The sequence below is a fragment of the Grammomys surdaster genome, unplaced genomic scaffold (genome assembly GCF_004785775.1).
Source record: "Grammomys surdaster isolate TR1022 unplaced genomic scaffold, NIH_TR_1.0 100, whole genome shotgun sequence".
Lineage (NCBI taxonomy): Eukaryota > Metazoa > Chordata > Mammalia > Rodentia > Muridae > Grammomys > Grammomys surdaster.
The window spans coordinates 2825987-2847489 of record NW_021604579.1 but is presented as its reverse complement, the minus strand read 5'-3'; the positions used below and the strand labels follow the sequence as shown (position 1 = coordinate 2847489).

General features: G+C 42.0%; 1 protein-coding gene and 2 pseudogenes across 2 annotated transcripts; all 3 read right to left on the bottom strand.

Moving 5' to 3' along the window:
• Window positions 1–6408: 6408 nt before the first annotated feature.
• Window positions 6409–6922, bottom strand: LOC114636506 (annotated as a pseudogene). The gene has a single exon (XR_003713637.1). The product of XR_003713637.1 is annotated as a 28S ribosomal protein S17, mitochondrial pseudogene (transcript).
• A 2123-nt stretch (window positions 6923–9045) lies between these two features.
• LOC114638978 lies at window positions 9046–10042 on the bottom strand (annotated as a pseudogene).
• Window positions 10043–19997: 9955 nt separating this feature from the next.
• On the bottom strand, window positions 19998–21005 carry LOC114639102 (olfactory receptor 2D2-like). The gene has a single exon (XM_028787801.1). The coding sequence runs from the start codon at window positions 21003–21005 to the stop codon at window positions 19998–20000; it is 1008 nt and encodes a 335-aa protein (XP_028643634.1).
• Window positions 21006–21503: the final 498 nt, after the last annotated feature.

Genomic DNA, 21503 nt, shown 5'->3' with positions numbered 1-21503 from the left:
GTGGAAGAATGAAAATTGATCCATTCTTATCCCCTTGTACAAAGCTGAAGTCTAAGTGGATAAAGGACCTCCACATAAAACCAGATACACTGAAACTAATAGAAGAGAAGGTGGGGAAGAGCCTCGAATACTTGGGCACAGGGGAAAAGTTCCTGAACAGAACTCCAATGGCATATGCTCTAAGATCAAGAATTGACAAATGGGACTTCATAAAATTGCAAAGTTTCTGTAAGGCAAAGGACACTGTCAATAGGACAAAACAACAACCAACAAATTTGGAAAAGATCTTTACCAATCCTTCATCTGATAGAGGGCTAATATCCAATATATATAAAGAACTCAAGAAATTAGACTCCAGACAACCAAATTACCCTATTAAAAAAATGGGGTATAGAGCTTAACAAAGAATGTTCAATGGAAGAAACTCGAATGGCCGAGAAGCACCTAAAGAAATGTTCAGCATCCTTAGTCGTCAGGGAAATGCAAATCAAAACAACCCTGAAATTCCATCTCACACCAGTCAGAATGGCTAAGATTAAAAACTCAGTTGATAGTAGATGCTGGCGAGGGTGTAGAGAAAGAGGAACACTCCTCCATTGTCAAGAAAGCTGCTAACTGGGCTTGGAACCAAACCAAGACAGGGAAGTGTGTTGCAGTCAACCAAGTGGAAAGGAGTTGGAAATCTGAAGAGCATTTTGACGCTAGATATGGAGATGCAGAGTTTAGTGTTTGCCTAGTTGGGTTTTGGTCTTGCTTTGGTCCAGTATTTCCTTACTATCTTGCCTCTCCTCCATTTTGCAACATTAATGCATATCCTGTGCCACTGTATGTTGGGAATATGCAATCTGGTTTTTTTTTTAAATAGGAGATTACAGTTAAGAGATTGCATGAATCTCAGAAGAAACTTTGAACTTTGGACTTTTAAACAAATTTGAGACTGATATAGACTATGAAGACACTTGAAGCTGGACTGAAGGCATTTCTGGATTATGATATGGCTACAAGCCTTTGGGGACTGAGGAGTAGGATGTGGTGGCTTACATAGATATCATCCCAACAGTTGTATCGGTTTGAATGCTTGGCTACAGGGAGTAGCACTATTCAGAGGTGTGGGCTTATTGTAAGAAGTATGGCTTTGTTAGAGGAAGTATGTCACTGTGGAGACATGGCTTTGTGGTCATATATGCTCAAGGTCCACCAGCGTAGTATATAGTCTCTTCCTGCTGCCTGTTGATCAAGATGTAGAACTCTTAACTCCTTCAGCACCATGTCTGCCTGCAGGCTGCCATGCCTCCTTCCATGATGATAATAGCCTAAACTCTGAAACTCTAAGCTAGCCCCATTAAGTTTTTTCCCTTATAAGAGTTGCTAAGGTCATGTTATCTCTTCACAGCAATAACACGCTAAGACTGTACCCATATATATGTATACATACAAATAAATGTACATGTGCACGCTCATGCACACACATGTAACTTTAATTATTTCAAACCCTAGTTTTCATTATGGTTCTTAAATGCTTTAACCTCCCTTCTAGCCCATCCCCCCACCAGAGATAGTGGGAAAGAAAGGTTCTGATGGAGGTGGGGTGGGGAGCAACAAGCACAGCCAAAACCCCCTGAAATCCCTCGTGGTCCTGGCTCCTCCTACTGACTCACGCCAATTCAGCTAACGCCTAGCTGTTCCTGCTAGGTCATGCCACAGGTGCAGTTATCCAGCAACTGCTAAACTAGGTTACTGACATATCTGTTAAGTGTGTGCAAATGGCTCAGACTGCTGCTGCTGATTCTTATAAACTAAACTACTGATTTTCTAATAATGCAAATGGGATTTGCTCCAAAAAACAATTTCTAAACACGTTCACTTTCCCCCGTATCCTATTAATATTTCTTTTCTTCTATCTCGGATGGACGGTAAACAAACAAACAAACAAAAACAGTTAAAACATTTTGAAACCATTATGAAAAAATAGGTCTTAAAAATTCAAAGTCTACAAGCAGCATTGAAAAAAATCAAAATGGTAAAAGCAATAAATGTTCAAGTCTCTTCAAATGCTGATGACCTGACCACATTTGACTGCAGTCTGCTCTGAAGGCTCCCTACTCCACAGGAGTCATTTGGTGAAAGACTAGAATGGTATACAAGCTCGGACCTTGTTTGGTGATACATGGTGCTACCAAGACACTGACATTGATGAGTGTATTTATACCACAAACAATACAAACCAGAATCAACTCAGCCCCCACCCTGGCCCCTCTGCAATCTCTTCGCTAAGCATCTGCCCATGGCACAGACCCTAACTCTTTCTCACTCATTTTGATGACCTGCACATCAGCTTGGAAGAAGCAGTCACGCCTGCATAGAGACCAGTCAGCCTTGGGGGGTCGGAGGTTATAAGAACTGTGGTTTTGAGAGAGTCAGTGATTTGCCTCAGGACAGAACCGATCTAGTGTCATGTATAGAATACAACATTGGCCACTCTTGTTTTTCAAATGGCAGAAGCACGTAAAGATTGTCAAGCACAACCCTGACTCTCTGTTTCCCAGGTAAATAAACAGCGACCCAAAAGATGAGAAGTACTTGGAAGGTTCATACAGCCAGCCAAGCGTGGAAACAGCAGACAACCTTGCCTCTTGCCTCTTAGGCTGAAACTGAATATCTAGTGTCCATCATGTTCCTGATCATGTAAGTTTAAGCTAATGAATATTCTGAACTCTACTCAAGACTACTCCTGCTGGTAAAAGTTGATTACGCTTCTTGTCACCAAGAAGCCATCCCAAGAGCTGGAATGAAGGACTAGTTAGATTCTAGAGTTTCATTATGACCTGGATATGCCGGTGAGGATTGTGGAAAGATGGTGAGTTTTGAGAAAAAGCTGGCAGCTTCCCCAGCCCTAGCAACCAGGGACTCTCTTATCAGCCCCAGCTGCCGATGCCTCATTGAGGAACAATGTAGGAATTGGCTCACTGAGGGACCATGTAGGAATTGGCTCATTGAGGGACCATGTAGGAGTTGGCTCATTGAGGGACCATGTAGGAATTGGCTCATTGAGGGACCATGTAGGAATTGGCTCATTGAGGGACCATGTAGGAATTGGCTCATTTTGGTAAGATGAGAACTTCAAAAGATTTTCTGAGTTTGCCTCTGGAAAGGGAAGCTGGAGAAATAGGAGTAGGCTACAGAGATGCTAAACTCTAGCTCTGAAAAGGCTCCTGGGGTCATCACACTGCGAGTCACAGCTTCCTAAGCATGCTCACAAGTGTTTTCTCACCAGGTCTCATAGTAGGCCAAGGAGAGATGTTAGGGCCTCTGTTTCATGCCATTATGAGAAGGATGACAACAACAATAAATACTAGTCCTGGGCCAGGGATGAAAAATCACTGATGCTTGTTTTGATCATTTTGGTCCTCTCAAAGTCAGAAAAAAAAAAAAGATTTCAAAATCAGCACCCCCGATTTCCTATTCTTTACAACCATGAAAACACAGCTCAGCATGGTGGGCTAGGGTGGAAAACTAGAGCCTCTAAATCTTACATGAAAGCTGTAGACCCTATGAATTGCCTCAGGCTTCCTCTTCTACTCTATTATCTGGGACACTGCAAGAAGATCTGTCTATCTGCTGCTAAGATTTACCCAATTGGGGGATCAATAGTCAGAATTAGAGTGTGGATTTTCAAAGCCATGAGTCTTTGTATGACAGGACAAGGAACAGAGTTTTGACAGGCTAATAGGATGGTAATCGTGATAATCATGACAGGAAAAAAAAAAAAGAAAAGAAACCCTGTGAAAGGACACAGTGTCTCTGATAACAAATGTTACATCTTAACAAATTCTTCTCACTCTTCTGTCTACTGAGAGTGACTCATTCAGATGGGCAGCAGTCTGTGTGTCACAGCGCTTTCCTTCATTTCCAAGCAAGGAAGCTGACTTGTGGAGTTAGTAATAAACCACTTCTACAGACACTAATTTGCGTTCTTGGACATAACAGGATGCTGTGAGGATGGTTAATGTTTAACAACCAACTCTCCAGAAGAATAGAAGCAAAAGAGAGTAAAGCCAACACTATCTTACAAGTCTGTAAGAAAGTCATGCTGCTGAGCCCAAGTATCACCTCCATCCCGAATACCTTAACCTCTTGTGCGTACATTTATTGAGAAGGTTGCTAGTTACGTTCCTTATTTCTTTGATAAGATAGCTGGCACGAGCCAGTTAAAGGAAATAAAACATTTATGGGGAGTCATAGTGGAGGATTGTGGGGGTTGACTGGGAAAGTCGACCTGAAACATATTTGAATACACAGTCCCCAGTTGGTGAAACTCTTTGGAAAGGATTTGGTGTGGAGTTGTTGAAAGGAGTATGTCCCAGGAGAGGCAGGATGGGGTTCGGAATGTTGAGATTTCAAAAGCTCAAATCATTCCCAGTTTTTTCCCTTTCTTTTTGCCTTATACTTGTGGGACAGATGTAAGCTCTCAGCTACTGCTTTGGCACCAGGCTTGCCTGCCTGATGCCAAGCCTCTTGCTATGATGGTCATGGGCCCAGACTTCGAACTAAGAAGTCCCTATTAAATGTGTTCTTCTGTAAGTTGTCTTGGTCATGGTGTCCTTTGTAGCACAAAAGGTGTCTAAGACAAAGGCATAGTAAGGATGACAAAGAAGTCATTCAACAGGAATGGGAGTCACTTTGCATCTCCAGCCAGGAAACAGACAGACCAGTTTCAATGCTCAATACATTCTCTTTTTCAGATTGTCTAGGATTCGAGGCCTGGGATACTGTGGTGGTTTAAATGAGATGTTCCCATGACTTACTGACGACACCTAATGAGGAACATTTATGTATGAGAGAATATGTTCATATTATTTTCCTTCCTTTGGTATTGTCTATCATCTTTCATGAGTAGTTTATGCACATTAGAGATAGCTAGATCTTTTTCATGCCAACTTTTCTCTAAGTTCACCAGTACCCACCCCCAACTGCCTCCTGCTCTGTGTGCTTCAAGAAACTCCATTTGGTCTTCTTTGTGCTGGCCATCTAGCATGGTTGTAGGGCCATACATTGGAGCTTGACAACATGTCAGGCGTCACTCAGTTGAAGAAATCAGACTCTTTCTCCTCTATAAACAATCAATTGTCTACAGCAGATCAGTTAAGGGTAGAGAATCAAGAGACCACAGTGGACTGTTGCCTGAGTAAGTCTTATGCAGACAACAACAGCTGCTGTAAAGTATGAGTACAGAGTACTATAATGTCCAAAACTCATTGCTTTGCATTAATCCTCTCCAATCTCTGGCTAATACAGTCTTTCTGTCCCCTCTAAAATAGTCCTCCAGCTTTTGTCAGAAGGTGACAAAAATCTATCATTTGTGACTTAACACTCCACAGACACATCTCTATGCTTTGACTAGAAGTTTTTCTGTGTTAACCAGCAACCACTGCACAAAGAAACTCCTCTGAGGAGGTCTGGGAGCTGCACTTAGGTATTAGGAATAGAGAGCCAAGAGGACAGTTTCACATATGTCAGGTTAGCAAAATAACCATAGTAGGTTAACTACTGAGCCTATGAGCTCTCAGTCATCCAATTCTAAGATGACTGCCTACATCTCACTCCTCATACTCATTCCAATTGCGTTCTATAGACATCCATGACCCTATAACCAATCCACAGACCAGATTGCAGTAGTCAATAGTAACCCTTACCTGTTAGCCTTTTATCCCTCCAGATCAAGGAATATCAAAATGTCCTGCACAGTGATCTGTCCCCTGAAAGGCTTTCTCTTCAAGACTGTCTTCAGGTACATCCAAGACACACAAAACAGTGCTCAAGCTATTCACTTTCAGTGCAGTAGACACATCATACAGAATGATCTATAACCTGCATGAGTTTGTGCCTCCCCTCAATCCATCATAATGAACTCCCCATAAAGACCATAGGTTCTGACTATGGATAGGATGTAGCAGCAGCAAGCCACTTGGGCAACTTCCTCAAGCAATCTTCTTGTGTTTACATGGGCTATTAGAGTTAACTCTGTGTTCACACTGGCATTCTGTGCTGCACATGTCTGTGTACCTTTTTGTGACCTTTTATGATAAATAACACCTAGCTCATCATGGGCAATGATGACATGTGGTCATGTAATGCCTTCTGTTCCTTTAATACTACAATTCCTATGGTTAAGATGCCAAAACATTCTAAATTCCCCTACAATTCTATGTACCTCTATCATTGTCCTAGCTCCCATTTTTTTGAAATTGCGAAACGGATCCTAAGTTTCAATGGAAACTGCAAGCACCTCATAAGAGGTAAAAGAGTCTTGAAAAAAAGAAGATTGGAGTGCTCGTGATTGCAATCTCAAAGCCATAGCAACCAAAAAGGAATGACATCAGCAAAAGGTTTACATGGAATTTTTTTTTTGAACACTAAGCTCTTTACTTTGCTTACTACGTCTGATGTCACAGGAGAAACTGGACAGTAATGAAAGCCATTGAGCAAACGCAGAGACAGAAATCCCTCTGGCTCCTTCTTCCCTAGGTTCAGGAGACCTTGAGCTCTTCCCGAGTTTCGCTGAGGGGAGTGGATTCTGAAACTAGGGGTCTCTCTAGGTAGGCGGTTCCTGCACAGGGCTTTCCTGTGACTGGGTCGATAACTCCACCGACTTTGAAGATGATCTCAGCCAGTTCATGTTTCACATGCTTTGATCGTGGGACGGGCAAAGCTCTGAGGAGCACGATGTCCCCAACGCTGCATTGCTGAAGGGCATCGTGAGCAAAGTAGGTTTTCCGCTTATTAAAGTACTTCAGTAAGTAGGGATCCAACACGAGTCTGGTCGCTCTTACTTTAGCAGTTTTTACCATTGCTGTACCAGTCACCTTCCCCACAACCCATTTGGCGTGGACAGATGAACGGACTATTGACATTATGTGTCTGTGAGCACCTTTCTCCACTGTAGCCCTGACTTGACCTGCGGGTCCTAGTTATTTGTGGGGGCGAGGAGGACCACAACCTCTGAAGACTACCTCTCGGACCAAGGCTTTTACATGGAATCTAAAAGACTGAATCTAACACTCCAGACCTTGCCATAACACAAACAACAAAGATTTTGACAACCATGTTGGTTAAGCAGTTAAGAGTTGTAAGGCTTTATATTGATGGTCAGACCAAGAGCGGGCTTGAGCCTCTGAAGAACCTCTTGGTGTATAATTTTGGAAATACAGTTTTTAAAAGCAAAAACCACTGAGATAGATCACAGTTAGACAATGGTCAGAGTAACCTTGAATTCCTTGTTCCTGAAGAGAATTGTAGGCATTTTAGACATATCTTGACAATTGCTTTGGTCAATACATCTGGACTGTAGTCAAGGACATGAAAATCTCAGATGTGTGGGCAAGGTACATGTGATGGATGTAGAAAGAGAAGTAGAGGGTGAATGACTGGATAAACAAACACAAAATGGAGTCACAACAGGTTAGCATTATGTTACTCATGTCAACACAAGCTCTAATATGTATTGTCAACCAATTATAGTTAAGGATGTAAATTTCAGGCAATGAGACAAGTACTGTTGTCAACAGACAGTGATGAGGCAATGGATATCCACACACAAAAGGATGAAATTGGGCCCTGGCCACATACTCTGCAAAAAATTACAGCAAAATGGGTCAAAATGTAAATGAAACTTTTAAAATATAGGGGAAAAATTTTCAGGACCTTATATCAGGAAATGATATCTTGGGTATATTTAAAGAGAGAGAGATAAAAGTGGTTGAGTTGGATTTACCAAGGTGAGACCTTTAGGATACAGGGGACATTGTCCAGAAACAAAAATATCATCAGGTCTAGTGTCATAAGTGTATAGTCACAGTAACTGGGAGATGGAGACAGGAAGATCTGAAATTCAAGATTGTTTTTAGGTACATTGAAAATTCCAAGCCAGCATGGGATGTGTAAGACTTCTCTTAACATAAACCCAAAAATAAACAATAAGTCCTAACTATTAATGGATTGAATTCAGTTCCCCTCCCCCAAAACATGGCTAACGAAAAAAATCAGAAGGGAGACATCATTAGGAAAAGAATAGTTCAGGCCCTGAATCACAGAAGAATTTGCTTATTGGCCAGAAAACAGCTACTCTGAAGCTGATAGGCAAAGGTTACCCACCACCTCATTGTAGAAAAGGACCAGCATCAGCAGTCACAGGGGAGACAAGCCCTTAAAGGCTGCATGCCACTTGCAACAAAAAATAGGATTTCTGCAATGAAATCCAGCTCTCTTTACTTCCATTTGGCCACACAATGAAGACTTCATCATGTTTAATCATACACTACATAGAATTTAGGCCAAAAATTTGGTCTCTGTCCTGTAATCCTTCTGTTCCACACATCATTGCTATAATTTTAATAATGACAATTTGTCCTGTACTCCTTACCTGGAGCACCTCAGCCTGTACTGTTCCTATTACAATATCAATAAAAGCATGTTTCCTGCTGGTTTACATGTGTGCAGTTGACTTCTGGGAAAATACAACAGGCTACAAAACTTCTGGTAATTTCTCACTTCTCTTTCCTAGAAGTGTACACACAAGAGCATTGTTACATGACTTTCATTACTTCTCTGTGGAAGTAAAATATTTCCCAACCTCTTTCTGTCTGGCTGGATCATGATGCTTTCACTGGCAAAAGGATATGTACAAAGAGAGGCTGATCACTATAAAGAATCTGAGTTGTTATAAGTTCTATCTACTATTCCTTTCCTCTCGTTCTTGAATGTACTGTATACAGGACCTTCTTTCAGGATACATCTGACACTGACTACATAGGTAAACTTGCAATAAATTGCTAGCAAATGTGAGCAACAAGTGGGTCTTTGTACTTACAACCCCTAAGATAATTGTGATGTTTTCTGTAGAACTGTAGTTCATCAAAATAGCCCTCTCAATTCAAGTCATATGTAGGATCAAATGAATAACGCTACTCACATACAATAAAGACACTGTCTATAACTTAAATGCTGAATATTTTATGCAATGTTCATCTAAGGCTTCATTATCCTGATTTACCAGTCTACCCTACCACGTCCTGTCACCTTGAGAAATGCCCTTTTGATGTCTTTGTTTCTCAGACTGTAGACCACAGGGTTGAGCAAGGCTGTGAAAACATTGTAAAACAGTGAGACCTGCTTGTCTCGCTCAGGGGAGTAGCTGGAGTTGGGCCTCATGTAGATGTAAGTAGCAGGAATATAGAAGAGTGTAACCACAGTCAGGTGGGAGGCACAGGTAGAGAAAGCCTTGCAGCGGCCCTGGGTAGACTTGATCTTGAGAATTGCCATGGCAATGTGAATGTAAGAGGCCACAATGAGGGAGATTGGAGTGAAAATCATTAAAACACTCAATACCATATCCACCATCTCAATGAGGTGAGTATCCATGCAAGCCAGGCTACGCACTGAAGGACCTTCACAAAAGTAATGGTTGACCCTGTTGGGCCCACAGTATGGCAGACTCATGGTGAAGAAAGTATGCAATAAAGAGGAAAAGAAACCACAGATCCAAGACCCTGATGCCAACCGTATGCACAGGCCCCTGTTGAGGATGACAGTATAGCGCAGTGGATAGCAAATGGCCACATACCGGTCATAAGCCATCACAACAAAGAAGGTGCACTCAGTCATACCCAGAGCACCAAACACATACATCTGCAGCCAAGCAGCCAGCAAAGGAGATGGTGTGAGAGTGAGCAAGAAGATGCACCAACATCTGGGGCATGGTGGTGGTGACATAGCTCATATCCAACAGGGAGAGGGTACAGAGGAAGAAGTACATGGGAGTGTGCAGCTGTGTGTCCAGGCAGACCAGCATGATGATGAGCCCATTGCCCAGGACTGTGCTCAGGTAGATGAGAAGGAAGACAATGAAGAGGATGCTGTTGGTTGTGGGATCACTGGAGAAGCCAATCAGGATGAACTCAGAAACCCAACTTTGGTTCTGCCCTGGAATCATCCACATGTTGGAGGCTGTAAGAGAATCCATTATTCTATGTGTCACCTGACACATGCCAGTGATAGAGACAGAAAGAAAAGATACAGTCTGAGGACATGCATAAAGGTGAAGCCTTGATGCTCTTCCAGGGGACCATCCAGCTCAAAGCTGTGTCTAACTCTATTCCCAGGGAATATGACTCCTCCTTTCACCTCCACAGGCCAGACACACATGCATGGTGCATGAACATGGATGTAGGCAAATCCCAAATATATATAATAAAAAATAACACTTTTAATAGAAATAAAGGCTAAGATATGGATTCTGAGCTCAGTGGTCAGACCCTGGGCACTCTTCTCAAGTGAACTTCCCAGTGCCTCAGTTTCTTCACCTATCAAATGAGGCTAATGATATTCATGGCTTGGGATCATGCTAAATATCTAATACATCTCTCATAGCTCCTGGAAACACCACACAGCACATGACAGGTCACATGCTGTCTCACACTCTAGATCCATCTGTGGGAAGGCAGAGATGGAGGATGCCCACAGCAACAGGGCTAGTGACATCCACTGAAATGATGAACACTAGATTAAACAGAGAGAATATTCCTCAATGAATAGGGTGAGAACAATTGATGAAGAATCTCATGTCAGTCTCCAAACACACACACACACTCAGGCACTCACATAAGAATGCACTCATACACAACATACACACATGCACGTGCACTCACACAAGCACACATGTTTGCAAACACACACAGGCACAAGCACAAACACTAGACATTGCAAAAAAGAGAGAAAACAAAGAGATTAAGCAAATAAAACCAGTGTCATTCAGACACAGGCTCCCAAACTTACAGTCATATGAGTAATGACAAATGTTCTTTTGTGCAACACACTGGAGAAACTGTAGCCTTCCCAGGGCCTGCTGATGGATCCTGCTGGTATTTAAGCAAAAAAAAAAAATTGTTTTGACACTTTTACTTCCATGGCCCTCTGCCCACGAAAAAAAAAATTAATTATGGGTGTACTGTATATTCAAGGAGTCAATAAAATTTTTATAATCAAATCTGATTAATACACTTATAATTTTAGATTAAGATGAGATAAAATTATTTTTAAAGATCACTTTCTATGCAGGGAAAATCCATGGTACACCAGAAAACAAAAAAGAAGTACTCAAATATGTATATAAAGTCTTAGAAAACGTAACATGAGATGCTCCTGGAGAACAGAGAACACGATTGAAGGCATGTCACAGAGGCAGCTGTCTATTAATCACTGATGAGGGTAAGAGGTTCTCAGCACCATTACTCATCTGGACACTGCAGAAGAACACCACAGAGCCACGCCCACCTCTGCTTCTCAATCTCACATCCCCACACACCTACCAGCATGGCTGCAGTAACACATGTCTAGTATTAACAAGTATGACTAGATACAATGGGGGAGAAAGTTAAGATCCCTTCAGTGTGTGCTTGGCTGTGCTCCCTAAGTTTGAAAACATTAAATGCATTGCCCAGCGATACACATATCAATTATATATGTGTAACTAAATACTTATGTAATTATATATGTAAACACATAGTTGCATATAAACATATGTTCAAGGAAAGGCCTGTAAAGAAAATTTAAATTTCCAAACACTACTCTAAATAGTCTGAAGTAGGTTTCCACTCATATGCTGATGAGCAAGAATCGCTTAAGGTAGGAGTTGCTTATGATGAAAGAGACTTGAAGCCATCCGCAGTCTTCACTTTCACTATGCCCATCCCCTCTCATGACCAGTCCCTGCTCATCACCCTCACAGCCATCCTCTTTCACCCAGGCCAGGGGACCATCCTCTCTTCTGGTAGTTCTCTATTTGTCACCGTGTGACCCTTGCTTCAAAATTTTCCCATTTCAACATAGTCCTTTTTTTTTAATTAAAAACAATTTTAAGGGCTAGAGAGATGACTCATCAGTTAAGAGCACTGGCTCTTTTTTCAGAGATTCTGTGTTCAATTCCCAGTAACCCCATGGTAGCTCACCACTACCTATAATAGGATCTGATACCCTCTTCTGGTGTGTTTGAAGAAAGTGACAGTGTAGTCATTTTAAATAATTATTTTAAATAATTTTTAAGTGTAGTCTTTTAAAAAATTTTCATACATGTATTTTGTTCACACTTTTCCCTCCACAAAATTCTCCCAAATCCTCCCCCACCCAACTTCATGTTCTTTTTCCTCAATATGCTCTCTCAAGACAAAAAACAACAAACAAACAAAATAAAACCAGAAACAATAAAAAAATTAAAAACACCTAGAAATAACAAGGAAACAAACAAAACAAAAGCAAAAGCATAGGGCCCCTTTTGTCTTGGCCAACTGCTCCTGAGACTGTGGCTTACCTTGGGGTGTGACTGATATACACAAAGAAACTCTACTGGAGGAAATTGACCTCCCCTTTCCTAGAAGTTATCAGTTGCAAATGAGTTCCTGTTTAGGGCCAGGACTGTGTGTCCACTTTCCTTTCACAGGGCTGGGCATTCATCTGCATCAACAAATTCTACATGACACTGCTGCTGGGGTTATTCAAGAATTTTCCAAGCTGGTCCTATCTGACCCCAGCTAAAAGCCTTTTAACAACTCTGAGCCCCATCATTTGAGGCAGACACACTGCTCATTCCTAATCTGTCTGCTCTGTGAAGACTAAGCCTCAGGATGCAGCTGTCTCCTCCACCCACCCCCCCTTCCCTAGGCACAAATCTCTGTGCAAGGACTCCTGCTGTTCTGCACACCTAAGCCTCTCTCCCACATTAGGGCTCAGCTCAGTCAGGAAGCCTTCCCTTCTGTGCTACCACCTCCCATCCCTAACCCAAGTAGGATTCATCCTGTATTTCCTGTTCATTGGCTGATTACAGTCTGAAGAACCCTAGAGGAGTCTTTCTTCCTCTCCTATTAACTGAATCCCCAGACCACTGAGAAGGAACTGTCTACAGTAGGGTGTGACTGAAAGAATGATTTCCTAGCCTTTGCAATAATAATAGTTAATATTTATTCTGGATAATTTATAAATTCCAGCCATTGTTTCCCTGACTTCATGTAAACATCACAACTCACAGAAGGAAATACTTTTGCCCATGCGTTATAGATGGAAACTTAAGACCTGTAGTGGACAGTATGTTTCAGATTACAAGCTTGCCATGAGAGAAGGTGGAGTTTGGATGGTCCAGCCTCAGAGCCTGGTTCCAAGTCACTGCCTCCTCTGCTCGGTCACACAGGCTCTCAAGTGGGAGCTGAAGAATGCAGTCTTCAGTGTCCTCTGGTTGAGATCATTGAGATTCTGCACAGACCAGAGCTCCTAGGACAGAGCTGCATGGACACACCCACAGACCAGCTCTCCAGGTGACATTTCCCTCATGTCTGTGTGAGGGAGGCCCCCGAGTGTACTGAAAGGAGAAGAATCCAAGGAAAGAGTATCTGAGGTGAGGTTTCTGCAGCATGGGAAAATCATTTAGTCATCCACAGCCTATTATGTTTTCCCAGCCCGGTGGCCTCTGATTTAGCTTTCAGTGTTCCATCTGGCCTGCTGAGCCGAATCTGTGAGCCCAGTACTGCAAATGAAGACATCAGGAATGAGTTCCAGGCTAGATGATGCTACACATGGTAGCCCTAACCTACAAAGCCAGCATCTGGAAGGCTTAGATAAATAATATAAAAAATTCAGTAGTGTGTCATGAGTTTGAGGCCAGGCTGGGCTACATCAGACTTACATCTCTTACCACAAAAAAGAAAATCATGATGGCCGATGGCCAAAAAGAGGATCAAGCTATGTCTCTGTGGTGTGGTGAGACACCTTCAGAGACACTGACCATCACTGCTCTCTCACGCATAGGGCTTTCTGCTGCAATTAAGATCTTTGAGCTCAGGACTCCATGTTCTTTATTTATCAACATTATTTGAAACAGACAAATTCTCTGTAAATATTCATTAAGATACTAAAGAGAAGAAGGAGGAAAGAAGGAATCAAGGTTGAGACAGAGAAGAAAGAAGAGCAGGCAATAAGGGAAGATGTCTGGGAGTTTGAGATGTACACACAGAGGATGTGGAGATGGATGAATGGACTCCTACTCACCTGCCGTCCATCATACGTCTGAACCCCACCCACAAGACAAACACCAGTGACCATCTTACCACTTGTAAATCCAAGGAATGTCTCACAGAGTAGTCGTTTCTTGCATTTACAAGAACAATACTAAAGAAGAATTTCCCCCTAAAGAAACAGGGTTGAGAGGGACAGGATGCTAGGCAGCACAATCTCCATAAAAAATGCCAGGATGCTATGGACATTGAGGGGCTGAGTCTCCCAATTCCTCTGCAAGGACCAGGCAACCCTGGCTTCTGAAGATGGTGCCTATAAAATCCTGATAAACAAAGGCAAGCTCAAAAGTCTTTACCTCTTCCCAGTGGGACCAGCAGCTGAGGTTTTATGACCCTGACTCTTCTCTGAGCCTCCCCCTGAGAGCTCAGAAAGGCTCATTTCTGTTCCCAGTAGGGATGATGCCTGCAATGTTGTCAGCAAGGGCCCAATAAGTGAGACCCTTGGGGGGCTGAGCAGGATTAAACTGCCCATGGGTGAGGGGTTCCCTATTCTAGACTATCTGGGGAATAAGAACAGCTCAGAGAACAAGAGTTGGGACCTGGTCAGCTGATATCCAGGTTAAGGAATTAAGTTTCCATTGTGATTCCTTCTGTTGTAAAATCCTGAGCCCAGACAAGCAATGATGAGACCATGTTTGAGTCACACTCCACTTTCTTCCTCAACTACCTAGGGGCAAACCCAAGTCCTCCCATCCCTACTGTGTAATATCTGAGGAAATTACAACCACTCTGTTGCTAATGGAGAGGGAAAAACAATGAGGGCTAGAGATTAGCTAAAAGACAATTTGCTGCTCTTGAAAGGGACACAGTGTGGTTCCAGGCATCCACAAGGCAGCTCACAACCATCTACTTCTCCAGTTCTAGGAGATCTGGTAGATTCTTGTGACTTCCCTAGGAATCAAGCATGTATGTGGAGTTGGAGGCGAGATGCTCATACACATAAGCTGAGACAAAGAGCTAAATAGAGAATTCTCAACCAAGCAGTCTTGAATGGCTGAGAAACACTTAAAGAAATATACAACAGCCTTAATCACGGAAATGCAAATCAAAACAACCCTGAGATTCCACCTCACACCAGTCAGAATGGCTAAGATCAAAAACTCAGGTGACAGCAGATGTTGCTTAGGTTCTTGTGCTTGCCTCTCACTATCTGGTTATCATCTGGTATTAGTTGGTCTTGCTGTCTCTGGCTGAAGCTTGTCCCTTCTGTGGGCCTGTGAGCCTGTGATCTTAGGTATGTCAGCACTCCTCAGGAAACCAGCTCTCTCCTGGCAGGATTTGTGTGCAGATGGCTGTGGGACAGCCTTAGATCCAGAGTGCAGGTGGAGACCAGAAGGATCCTATCCCCAGCTTCTCTGCTATTCCTGTGTCCTGTGCACTCCTGGAAGGTCTTGCTTTGGATAGTTTTTGGGGTAAAAGCTCACCTCTGAGCTTAGGGGTGAGAGCACTCCTGGGAGACCAGCTTTCTAACTGGAGGGATTTGTGCACAGAGGGCTGTGGGAAAGCCTTAGGTTCAGAGTGCAGATGAAGACTGGAGTTCACTGCTTTCTTAATCCAAAGTCCCCAAATTCCCCATTCCTCCAAACAAAAGCATGGTCAAGATTATCACAACAAAACTCCAGTCTGTGGTACCAACTCTTGTCTTAGTTAGAGTTTTATTGGTGTGAAGAGACAACAGCAACTCTTATAAAAGAAAACATTTTTATTTTCAGTTTGTTTATGTGTATAAGTGTTTTGTCCTCATATACATATTTGTGTACCCTCTGTATGCCTCGTGCCTTTGGAGATCTGAAGAAGGTGTTAGGTGCATTTCTTTGGAGTTACAGTTGATTGTTACCCACCATGTAGGTGCTATAAATTGAACCTAGGTCCCCTTCAAGAGCAACAAGTGAGTCCAACCTCTGAGTCATCTCTACATCACACAAAATAAAACATTCAATTGGGGCAGCTTACAGTCTCAGAGGTTTAGTCCACTACTATCATGACCAGGAGTGTAGTCAGACACGGTGCTGGAGGGAACAAAAGTTCTATATTTTTATACATAGTAAGCAGAAGGAGACGTGTACCACACTGGTGTACCACAAGCATATATGAGCTCAACCCTCACTGTAACTTTAATATTTTCAAACCCTATTTTCAATGATGGTTCTTAAATGTTTTATTCTACCTCCTAGCCCAACACCCACCCAAGGTAGTGGTAATGAAAGGATATGGGGGAAGTGGCTCTGTTTAGAAATGGTTCCTTGGAACAACTCCCATCTGTGTTGTCTTGAAATTGGCAGTTCAGTTCACAGATCAGCAACAGCAGCACAACCCATCCACAAACATTTCATGGATATAATATCAGCAGTCTAGTTCAGTAGTTTCTGGATAACAAACACTAATCAGCAGTGGTGTCACTACATATAAGAGTCAGCCAATAACCACAAAACAAGTGAAACAAATCCAATTTCAGGCTTCTATGTGGATTTGCACTAAAGCCAATTTTGGCTTGTCTTTAATTCTCAGATGGAAAAAACTACAGAATAGTATGATAGTGAATATGGTATAATACTGAAACATATAAATGGCAAATTAACAGTATTAAGGCTGAGTTTGGCTCTTGGGGATATAATACATGCATTTGCATCTCTGTTGGTTTTCTTGCCCAGGTTGGCCTCACACTCATGATCTTCCCACCTTGGCTTCCTAAGTGTCGGGAGTATAGGTGTATACCACAATACCTGGTCTCCTTACTAATTTCCCTGACCTTCAAAGTGCTTACTGTCTATGAAGTCAAAGTGTTTCCTTGTCTATAGAGCAGAAATAAGAAATGCATTTCATAAGAAGCCTAAATGTGCTGGGCAGTGGTGGTGCACCACTTTCACTTCACTCTAGAGGAAGAGGCAAGTGGATCTTTGTGGCTTTGAGGCCAGCCTAGTCTACAGGAGTACTAGGACAGCCATAGCTACACACAGAGAAATCCTGTCTCAAAGAAACAAAAAACAAAACCCAAGAAAACTAAATGTATAAATATATAAGATGTGGTGATTTACATATAACATTGAGTATTGCTATTACTATTAAATTCTTCCATTTTACTAATTATTACCAAATGTTAAATTCGGCTCATTTTTCCTATGTTCTAGAAAATGCCTCTCTAATTAATCATAGATCAAGCTCTTCTGGTCTGATTTATTTACTAACCCTGATTCTGAATTAAATAGATGTTGAGTAAAAACTCAAAAAAAAAAAAAAAAAGAGTCAGCCAGTCCTCAGCCTCAGCACAAGTCAGCAGGGGAAACCAGCAGAAACAATAGAAGTTCTTGGCTGTACCTCTCTCAGGGAAGCAAATATCAGGGAAGACACAAAACCACCAAGCCTTTTAGAGCTAGCTCTGTAAGCAAGCCTAGCTCAGCCTTTGTCACTCTCCATCAAGTTCTATTTAAATTTCCTCCAAATATCACATGTCCTCCACAGGTCTTGCCTCAGCACATGCATGTCTCAGATGACATCATTCTGTCAATCAGCCCAAGTTCATGGAAGCAGTGGCAAGAAACTGCAGCACACCACCAGAAGTTTCTTGGTGTGTTTCTCTCTGTGGAATCCTGACAAATGCACCTCAACTATACAATGTAAGGAGGACCAGTACATTTGTGACTTAGGACCACTGTGTCATGCCATTTTAAGAAGAATGATAACATGGTTAAGACGCCAATACATCCTGAATTTCTCTACAACTTCTATGTACCTCTATCATAGTTCTAGCTCCCACTTTTTTGAAATTGCAAAATGGATCCTAAATTTCAATGGAAATTGCAAGTACCTAAGAAGAGACAAAACATTCTTGGAAAAAAAGAAGATTGGAGTGCTCCTGATTTGCAATCTCAAAGCCTATGGCAACCAAACAAGAATGACATCAGCAAAAGGGTCACATGGAATTTATTAGAATGAATCTGACACTCCAGACCTTGTAATCACACACACACAAGAGAGTTGTTGACAACCATGTTGATTAAGCAATTAAGAATTTTAAGGCCTTTATACTGATGGTCAGAAAAAGAGTGGGCTTGAGCCTCTGAAGAACATCTTGGTGCCCAAGTTCAGGGATACAGTTTTTAAAAGCAAAAACCACTGACATAGATCAGAGTTAGACAATGGTCAGGATAACATTGAATTGCTTTTTCCTGAAAAAAAAATAGCAGTCATTTTAGACATATATTGACAATTATTTGGTCAATACATCTGGACTATAGTCAAGGACCTGAAAATCTCAGATGTGTGGGCAAGACAGATGTGATGGTTGTAGAGAGGGATAGAGGGTGGATAACTGAGTAAACAAACACTAAATGGAGTCACAACAGGATAGCATTATGTTACTCATGTCAACATAAACACTGATGTATTGTCTACCAAAAATAGTCAAGGATGTAAATATCATGCAATGAGACAAGTACTGTTGTCAACAGACGATGATGAGACAATGAATATCTACACACAAAGGGATGAAATTGGACCCTGGCCACATAGTGTGCACAAAATTAATCAAAATGTAAATGAAATTTATAAAATATAGTCAAATTTTTCATGAACTTGCATCAGGAAATGACATATGAAATGTATTCCAAGAGACAGAAATAAAAGTGGCAGAGATACATTTTACCAAAATGAGACCTCTGTGATACAAAGGACATCGTCCAGAAATCAAAATATCAACAAGTCTAATGATAAACCCATAGTCACAGTAATGGAAGGTAGAAACAGGAAGATGTGAAATTCAAGATTATTTTTAGGTACATTGAAAATTCCAAACCAACATGTGATAGGTAAGACCTCTTAACATAAACTCACAAATAAATAATAAATCCTAACTATGAATCAACTGTATTCAGTGTCACCCAAAACATGGCTATAAAGAAAATCAGAGGGGAGACATAATTGGGAAAAGAAAAGTTCAGGCCCTGAATCACAGAGGAATTTGCTGACTGGCCAGACAAGAGCTAATCTGGAGCTGATAGGCAAAGGATACCCACCACCTCAGTGTAGAAAAGGACCAGCATCAGCAGTCACAGGGGAGATGTGTCCTCATATGCTACATGCCACTTGTAGCAAAAGCTGAGACTTCTGCAATGAAATCCAGCTTCCATAACTTCCATTTGACCACACAATGCAGACTTCATCATAAACTACATTGACTATAGGCAGGAAGTTTGGTCTCTGGCCTGTACCCCTTCTGTTCCACACACTAATGTTTTAATTATAAAAATGAGAACCTGTGCTGTATTAATTAGCATACAACACCTCAGCCTCTACTGTTGCTATTACAACATCACTAAAATTATGTTTCCTGCTGGCTTACAAGTATGTAGTTGGCTTCTGGAAAAATACAGCAGGCTCCAAAACTCCTGTTAATTTCTTACTTCTCTTTTCTGGAAGTGTACACACGAGATCATTGTCACATGACTTTCATTGCTTCTATGTGGAAGCAAAACAAATCCCAACATCTTGTTGCCAGGTTGGACCATGATGCTTTCACTGGCAAAAGAATGTGTGCAAAGAGAAACGATCACTATTGAAAAGCTTGGGTGTTATAGGTTTTATCCACTATTCCTTTCCTTCTGTTATTGATGGATGAATTTAAGACTGATTATACAAGGAGACTGCAATCTACAACTAACAAAAGTGAGCCTGAAGGGAGTCTTTGGATTTAGAATGACTAATATAACAGTTTTCTGTTGAACTGTGGTGGAATAATTTTATCAATACAGTATTCTCTGTGTCAGGAATGTTGTCCCTAGATATTAAGTTGTATGTTGGATCAAATACACAATGTTGCTCACATAGAACAAAGGCACTGTCTCTGTATTAAACAAAAAAAATTTTATTCAATGTTTATCTGAGGATTCACCATCCTGGTCCACTGGTCCTCCTGCCATAAACCATCACCTTGAGAAATGCTCTCTTGATGTCTTTGTTTCTCAGACTGTAGACAACAGGGTTGAGCAAGGGTGTAAAAGCAGTGTAAAAGAGTGAGACCTGCTTGTCTTCCTCAGGGGAGTAGCTGGAGTTGAGCCTCATATAGATGTAAGTAGCAGGAATATAGAAGAGTGTAACCACAGTCAGGTGGGAGGCACAGGTAGAGAAAGCCTTGCAGCGGCCCTGGGTAGACTTGATCTTGAGAATTGCCTTGACAATACGAATGTAGGAGGCTACAATGAGGGAAATTGGAACAAGAACCAAAATAACACTCAAAACCAAGTCTACCATCTCAAGAAGGTGGGTGTCGATACACGCCAGGCTACGCACTGAAGGACCTTCACACAAGTAGTGGTTGACTCTGTTAGGTCCACAATATGGCAGACTCATGGTGAAGAAAGTATTCAAGAAAGCGGAAAGGAAACCACAGACCCAACTCCCTGCTGCCAACCGTATGCACAGGCCCCTGTCGAGGATGACAGTATAGCGAAGTGGATAGCAAATGGCTACATATCGGTCATAAGCCATGACAACAAAGAAGGTGCACTCAGTTATACCCAGAGCACCAAACACATACATCTGCAGCCAGCAGCCAGCAAAGGAGATGGTGTGAGAGTGAGCAAGAAGATGCACCAACATCTGGGGCATGGTGGTGGTGACATAGCTCATATCCAACAGGGAGAGGGTACAGAGGAAGAAGTACATGGGAGTGTGCAGCTGTGTGTCCAGGCAGACCAGCATGATGATGAGCCCATTGCCCAGGACTGTGCTCAGGTAGATGAGAAGGAAGACAATGAAGAGGATGCTGTTGGTTGTGGGGTCACTGGAGAAGCCAATCAGGATGAACTCAGAAACCCAACTTTGGTTCTGCCCTGGAATCATCCTCATGGTGGAGGCTGTAAGAGAATCCATTATTCTATGTGTTACTTGACACATGCCAGTGATAGAGGCAGAAATGGGAGATACAGGCTGAGGAGATGGCTCGAAGGTGAAGCGTTGAGTACTGTTTCTGGGAACCAAACAGCTTAAAGATATATCTAACCCCAGTTCTGGGAATCTGACTCCCAGCTTTTACCTCCACAGGCCAGACACACACATGGTGCAGAAACATGCATATAGACAAAACCCATATACATAAAATGAAAAATAATAGTTTCTATTCAAAATAAATAAAGGCTGGGATGTGGCTTCCAAGCTCAGTGGTCAGATCCTGTGCACTCTTCTCAAGTTACTGAAGCTCAGTGTCTCGGTCTCTTCACCCATCAAGTGAGGCTGATGACAGTCATGGCTCAGGATTATGACAAATCTAAAGCATCTCATGTAACTCCTGGAAACAGTATATAGCACATGACAGGTCACATGCTCTCTCACACTCTGGATCCATCTGTGGGAAGGCAGAAAAATGGGATCCCCCAGGAAGTGGGCTAGTGAGAC

Bases quoted from the DNA above. Each gene is read 5' to 3' on its own strand.
- LOC114639102 (XM_028787801.1), bottom strand. From the start codon at position 21,005: ATGTGTCAAGTAACACATAGAATAATGGATTCTCTTACAGCCTCCACC.